This window comes from Nomascus leucogenys, unplaced genomic scaffold, assembly GCF_006542625.1.
Source record: "Nomascus leucogenys isolate Asia unplaced genomic scaffold, Asia_NLE_v1 Super-Scaffold_576, whole genome shotgun sequence".
NCBI classification, from domain to species: Eukaryota; Metazoa; Chordata; class Mammalia; order Primates; family Hylobatidae; genus Nomascus; species Nomascus leucogenys.
Window position 1 is genome coordinate 322,069 of NW_022095784.1, and position 7,362 is coordinate 329,430.

At 45.4% G+C, this 7,362-nt stretch overlaps 1 protein-coding gene across 1 annotated transcript; it reads right to left on the minus strand.

Moving 5' to 3' along the window:
- Positions 1-3,759: 3,759 nt before the first annotated feature.
- LOC115833686 (putative protein FAM47C) lies at positions 3,760-6,746 on the minus strand. Its single transcript, XM_030808405.1, has 2 exons — positions 5,763-6,746; positions 3,760-5,529 (listed from the first exon to the last, which is right to left on the minus strand). Exons 1-2 carry the CDS (start codon positions 6,744-6,746, stop codon positions 3,760-3,762), a joined length of 2,754 nt encoding a protein of 917 aa, XP_030664265.1.
- Between the last annotated feature and the right edge of the window lie 616 nt (positions 6,747-7,362).

The following is a 7,362-nucleotide window of genomic DNA, read 5'->3' on the forward strand; positions in this document are numbered from 1 at the left end:
TGGAAAGGCAAGAGACCCAAAATAGCCAACACAACGTTGAAGGAGACCAAAATCAGAGCATTAATACTACCTGACTTCAATACTATATTGTTACAGTAATCAACATATTGTATTGGTAAAGAAACAGAAAAACAGATCGATGGAACAGAATAGAATGTCCAAAAATAGACCTACATTAATATAACCAATTTATATTTGACAAATGAGCAAGAAAATGTAGTGGAGAAAGAATGCTGTTTTCAACAAAATGTGCTAGAATAATTGGACATTCATAGGCAAAAAAATGAATGTAGACACAGATCTTGCACGTTTTACAAACAATAGCATCAGATGCATTGTAGACCTACATGTAAATACTAAACTATTAAAGTCCCAGATGACAACCTAAGAGAAAATATAGGTGGCCTTCGGTTTGACCAAGACTATTTAGATACAGCACTATTAGCATAATCTATGGAAAAAAGTAGATACATTGGAATTCCTTAAAATTATAACGTTTTTCTGTGAAACATCCTGTTCAGAGAATGAAAATCAAGTCATACAGTGAGACAAAATATTTTCAAAACATACATAGAATAAAGAACTTGTATTCACAATACATAAAGAATTCTAGAAACTCAACCATAAGAAAACAAACATCTCAATATTAAAAACAGATAAAATATCTAAGCAGACACCTCATGAAAGAAGATCTGCAAATGGAAAATAAGCAAATGAAAACATGCTCAACAGTATATGTAATTAGGGAATTGTAAACTAAAACAACATGATGGTTCGTAGTATGTGTCCATTGGATTGAAGGATGCCTAGATGGCTGCTGAAGCGTTGTTTCTGGGTGCGTGCAAAGGGGTGTTTTCAGAGATTGACATGTGAGTCAGAGTACTGGGAAAGGAAACCCCACCTCAACGTGGATAAGCACTATCCAATTGCCTGCCAACAGAGATAGAACAAAGGGAGCAGAAGAAGGGGGGTATTCAGCTTGCCTGAGGTCTCTTGCTCTGACCGTCCCTCCCCTTGCCAGAAGTTAGCTTTCTGTCTTCATGCCCTTGGTAATCGGACTCCAGGTTCTTTGGCCTCTGAACTCCGGGACTTGCACCAACAGGCTCCTGGGTTCTCTTGGGCCTTTGGCCTCAGACTGAGGGCAGCACTGTCAGCTTCACTATCAGCTTTTCTCAGTCCCCAGCTGGCAGAAGTCCCACCGTGGGAATTCACCTTTGTAATCATGTGAGCCAATTCTCCCTAATAAATCCCTTTTACATATACATATATCCTATTGGCTCTGTCACTCTCAAGAACCTTCATTGATACAAACAATAAGAAACAACTATGGAGAAACAATTCAAATGGAAAATTCCAAAACACTGATAGCACCCAATGCTGGCAAGGAAGTTGAGTAAGAAGAACTCTCATTCTTTGCTGGTGAAAATGCAAAATGGTACATACACCACTTTGGAAAACAGCTTGAAACTTTCTTACAAAACTAATGTTTATAGCAGCTTTACTCATTTCCACAACTTGGAAGTGACCATGACATCCTTGAATAGGTGAATGGATGAACCATGTATGGCACATCCATTCAGTGGGATATTATTCAGTGATAAAAACAAAGACATAGATGAACTAATTTCACTAGGTGGAAAAAGGCAATCTGAAAAGGCTGTGTACTGTGTGATTCCAACTATTTGACGTTCTGTAAAAGGCTGAACTATGGAGACAGTGAAAAGGTCAGTAACTTTCAAAGATTTAAGGGTTCTAAGGGAGGGAGGAGTAGACGGAGCACAAGGAATTACTAGGGCAGTGAAATTATTTCTCTGTTGATATTAACATATCAGTATTAAAATATATACACGTACTGTGTACCCACAAAAATCAGGAATACAAAATTTAAAACAAACAAAAATGTGTATTTATTTTCATGTTTGGTTTTCAGAAATTTTAATATGATGTGTTTAGGTGTGGTTTTCCTTTTATTTATCATTCTTGTGGTTTGTAGCATTTCCTGAATCTGTCACTGGTATTTTCCAGCTTCAAGAGTTTCTTAGCCATTAGTTTTTCAAATATTGTTGTTGTGCCATCTTTCTCTTCTAGTCTTCTGTAACTGCAGTTATACATTTTTATACTTTTCACCACATCCCAGATGTCTCCTACACTTATTTCTCTGTTATCTATTCTGTTTTTCTCTCAATAGCTGGATATGGATATTTTCTTCTGGTTTGTCTTCTAGGCCATTGATTTTCTCTTTAGCTGTCTGACGTACTATTAAATCTATTTACTGAGTTCTTAAAATTGCTTATTGTATACTTAGTCCTAAAGTGTCCATTTTTAATTTTTTCAGTTCTCTGCTAAAATTGTCTAACTTGCCATTCCGTTTTTTGAAATATCACTCCAGGCAATTTTAGTTTTTGCCTGATATCTCAAATACCTGACTATATTGTGGGTCAGTTGCAACGGTCATGTTTACAATTAATGTTTACTTAAGTTCTGTCTTTTCCTATGTCTGGTTATTTTTTATTCAGGATAGTATGTGCGGAAAATGTACAGATACTTTAAAACTCCATCTGATGTTAACTTCTTCCTGAGAAATTTCGTTTTGTTTCCCTCAACCAGATGTGCTAATGGAAGATCTCCTTAATCATGTGGTAATGAGTTTATTATTAGCAGCTGGGCTTCAGTCCTTGTTGAGATTGAGCTATTTCTAGTTCTCTCTTCCTCTTAGAGAATAAGCCTTAGAGATACCAACAGAAAGTTTAGGTAGTTAAAAATCCAAAAATGGAATCCAACGTGTCTAATATGTAAGTCTTTAACCCATCTTGAATTAACTTATTAGGTGGTTTTCAATTTACTACTCAGTTGGGTATTTCTTGCTCTCATTTTAATGATCAATCATAATTTATGGTGACTGGCCCCGTGGATGTACAACTTCGGCAACATCTGTAAATTCAATACCTAATGTTTATCAATATTTCTTGATGACCTGCTTTGGCTTCATCATTTCATATGTTTTCTCAATTATGTGATTAATATTCACATATACTTTTTCACACTGTTGAAGCATTGTGAATATTACATCATCATGTCAATTATTTGTAAAAATACATAAAACCAGAAATTATTATGATTAGAATTATTCTTTTAAAGAGAAACAGGCTCGGGCTCATTTGCTCATGCCTGTCATCCTCCCCGCTTTGGGAGGCCCAGGTAGGTGGATTGTTTGAGCCCAGGAGTTCAAGACCAAGCCTGGGAAACATGGTGAAACCTGGTCTCTATAAAAAATCCAAAAATGGAATCCACAATGCTTCAACATTTATGGATTTTTTATTATAGAGACCAGGTTTCACCATGTTTCCCAGGCTGGTCTTCAACTCCTGGGCTCAAGCAATCCACCTACCTAGGCCTCCCAAAGCGGGGAGGGTTACAGGCATCAGCAAATATGCCCGAGCCTGTTTCTCTTTTAAAGAATAATTCTAATCATAATAATTTCTGGTTTTATGTATTTTTACAAATAATTGACATGATGATGTAATATTCACAATGCTTCAACAGTGTGAAAAAGTATATGTGAATATTAATCACATAATTGATAAAATATATGAAATGATGAAGCCAAAGCAGGTCATTAAGAAATATTGATAAACATTAGGTATTGAGTTAAGAGATGTTGCCGAAGTTGTACATCCACGGGGCCAGTCACCATAAATTATGATTGATCATTAAAATGAGAGCAAGAAATACCCAATCGAGTAGTCAATTGAAAAGTGCCTAATCTGGTGACTTTGTGATGTCTTCATAATTGTAAAGTTTCATTGCTTTTTCAATAGGGGTCTTAACAGAGTCATAAGTCCATCCCTTCCTCGCAAACAGCCTTTCGATGATTCCAGGCATTTCATAGCCCTTTTTTAGAATGAAATCTTTGAAGGCGATTGGTGCATAAAGATCGTCCATGATGTCAGCTTCGTCGGACTTTTTAACAGCGAGCTGGGGGTCAGTCAAAGGTTCATCACTTCTTCGCTTCTTCCACAATTTAGGATTGAGGTACCATGCTCCATACGTCATCTTCACAGGCTGAGTGATATAAACATTCGATCGCCTGTGGAATTTCCTGCCCCGGTGTTTATCTTGGGATAAGAATTTGTCCTTGTCTTTTTCACCCAGCTGCATGGTGTACTTCAGCTCTGAGGAACACTCCTTTATGTTCTTCAACTTTTGGTCGTCATGGGTTGCTCTGTACATGGTGGGAAATAGACACAGATTCCAAATGGTTTCTTCATCAACTCCGAAGTTTGCAGCCCATTTGAAAAATTCACGCAGTTTTTCGGATTTGTATCTAGGTTGAAGATAGTCAGAAATGCACCCATTTGTGCTTGGTGTATCCTCCCCAAGCAGTTCTTTCTTGGGAGGCTTGGAGAACTGATGGGACTCTGGAGCTTTGGGAGGCTCCGGGCGGAGACTGGACCCTGGAGGAGTCTTGGGATGCTCCGGACCATGACTGGACACCAGACAAGTCTTGGGAGGCTCAGGGCACAGATGGGTCACTCCAGTCTTGGAAGGCTCCAGGCGCAGATGGGTCACTCCAGTCTCAGAAGGCTCTGAGTAGAGACTGGATGCCCGACGAGCCTTGGGAGGCTGCGGGTGAAGACTGGACACCGGAGTGTTGGCAGGCGCTGGGCGGAGACTGAACCCTGGACGAGTCTTGGGAGGCTCCGGGCGCAGATGGGTCACTCCAGTCTCGGAAGGTTCCGGGCGGAGACTGGACACCTGACGAGTCTTGGGAGGCTCTGGGCTGAGATGGGACACGCCAGTCTCAGATGGCTCCGGGCGGAGACTTGACCCCGGACGAGTCTTGGGAGGCTCCGGGCTGACATGGGACACGCCAGTCTCAGATGGCTCCGGGCGGAGACTGGATGCCCGACGAGTCTTGGGAGGCTGCGGCTGAAGACCGGACACCGGAGTATTGGGAGGCGCTGGGCGGAGACTAAACCCCGGACGAGTCTTGGGAGGCTCCGGGCTGACATGGGACACGCCAGTCTCAGACGGCTCCGAGTAGAGACTGGATGCCCGACGAGTCTTGGGAGGCTGCGGCTGAAGACCGGACACCGGAGTATTGGGAGGCGCTGGGCGGAGACTGAACCCCGGACGAGTCTTGGGAGGCTTCGGGCTGAGATGGGACACGCCAGTCTCAGATGGCTCCAGGCGGAGACTGGACCCCGGACGAGTCTTGGGAGGCTGCGGCTGAAGACTGGACACCAGAGTATTGGGAAGCGCTGGGCGGAGACTGAACCCTGGACGAGTCTTGGCAGGCTTCGGGCTGAGATGGGACACGCCAGTCTCAGATGGCTCCGAGTAGAGACTGGATGCCCGATGAGTCTTGGGAGGCTCCGGGCTGACATGGGACATGCCAGTCTCAGACGGCTCCGAGTAGAGAGTGGATGCCCGATGAGTCTTGGGAGGCTCCGGGCTGACATGGGACACGCCAGTCTCAGATGGCTCCGAGTAGAGACTGGATGCCCGACGAGTCTTGGGAGGCTGCGGCTGAAGACCGGACACCGGAGAATTGGGAGGAGCTGGGTGGAGACTAAACCCCGGACGAGTCTTGGGAGGCTTCGGGCTGAGATGGGACACGCCAGTCTCAGACGGCTCCGAGTAGAGAATGGATGCCCGATGAGTCTTGGGAGGCTCCGGGCTGACATGGGACACGCCAGTCTCAGACGGCTCTGAGTAGAGACTGGATGCCCGACGAGTCTTGGGAGCCTCCGGGCGGAGACTTGACCCTGGACGAGTCTTGGGAGGCTCCGGGCAGAGACTTGACCCTGGACGAGTCTTGAGAGGCTCCGGGCGGAGACTGGACACTGGACGGTCTGGAGGCTCGGGCGGAGACTGGACCGGACGGCGGGGTCGGGGGAGGCCTGGCGGCGGGGCCGGGGAGACTGGACACTGGACGAGTCTTGAGAGGCTCCGGGCGGAGACTGGACCCTGGACGAGTCTTGGGAGGCTCCGGGCGGAGACTTGACCTGGACGAGCTTGAGAGGCTCCGGGCGGAGACTGGACACTGGACGAGTCTTGGGAGGCTCCGGTCGGAGACTTGACCCCGGACGAGTCTTGGGAGGCTGCGGGTGGAGACTGGACACCGGAGTTCTAGGAAGCTCCGGGCTCAGATGCGACCCTCCAGTCTCGGGAGGCTGCCGGCAGAATTCCCCACAGGGATATTGACCAGGCTCAGTGGGTACCTCCGTTGTCTTCTCCCGGGCCTCGCAACGAGCCCAAGCGTCCTCCAGCTTCCTCTCCGGATCCAGCTGTTCGAGCACCTGCAGTAGGAGATCTGGAGGCAGATCTTCTCCCAGATTGGGGTACATGGCCAAGGGATGCTTGGCCATGATCTCGGCTTCCACTTGCTCTACGAATGCCTTCCGTGCTAGCTGCGCTGGAGAGAGCTTGGAAAATAGGGCCGCTTTCTTGAGGAGCTTTTTCTGCCTGCTTTTGGGGTCAGCTTTGGACCCTCTGAGACGTTTCTTTGGCATTAAAAACTCGTCACGGCGACAAACGAGAGTGTCTTCGGGAGACGGACAGCCGTAGCGGAAGTCGTCCAGGCCCTCCTTCACAAATACCCAGTTCTGGGTGTCCATGGATGGGAACTTCAGGCGCCCGTGCTTGCGCATCTGAAAGTCTTTGGAAGACGGTTGGTTACAGTACCGGGACTTGGAGTCCATGCCCGGGGACCTCAGCCGGTCCTGCGGCCTCTGGTCCCCCATAGTGGCTCTCGCTGGGGTGCCAAGTCTCCAGCTTCTGCGGTTCCTGAACCCTGCTGCTCTAGTCGCTAGCAGACTGCCAGCCAGGCACAGCCCAGGTTCCTTCCTGGAGGCGGAGCAGCGCTGACATCACAAGCGCAGCCCAGGTTCTAACAGGTGCCTAGTGGAATCTCATTGTGGGTTTCATGTGCATTTCCTAATGACTACTGCTATTGAACATCTGTATATTTGCTGATTTGCCATCCTTATCTCCCCTTGATTGAAGTTTCTGTGGATCTTTTTCCCATTTTTAAATTGTGTTGCTGGATATCATATTTAGTGATGAGAATCTTTGCTGTGTTCTAGATGTAAATAACTTATCAGATATATGATTTGCAAATTTTTCACTTGGCTTTTCCCTTTCATTGTCTTAACAGTGTCAAAGAGAAGTTTTTTAATTTGATGAAGTCCAATTGATCAATTTGTTCTTTTATGGATTGTGCTTCTCTTGATGTATCTATGAAAACTTGGCCTATCCAAAGGTCAAGGTTTTAATTTTTGTAAACAGCACAAGATACAGATCAAAGTTTTATTTAAAAATGTACCTATTGCTTACATATATCTGATAATTTTAGACCTA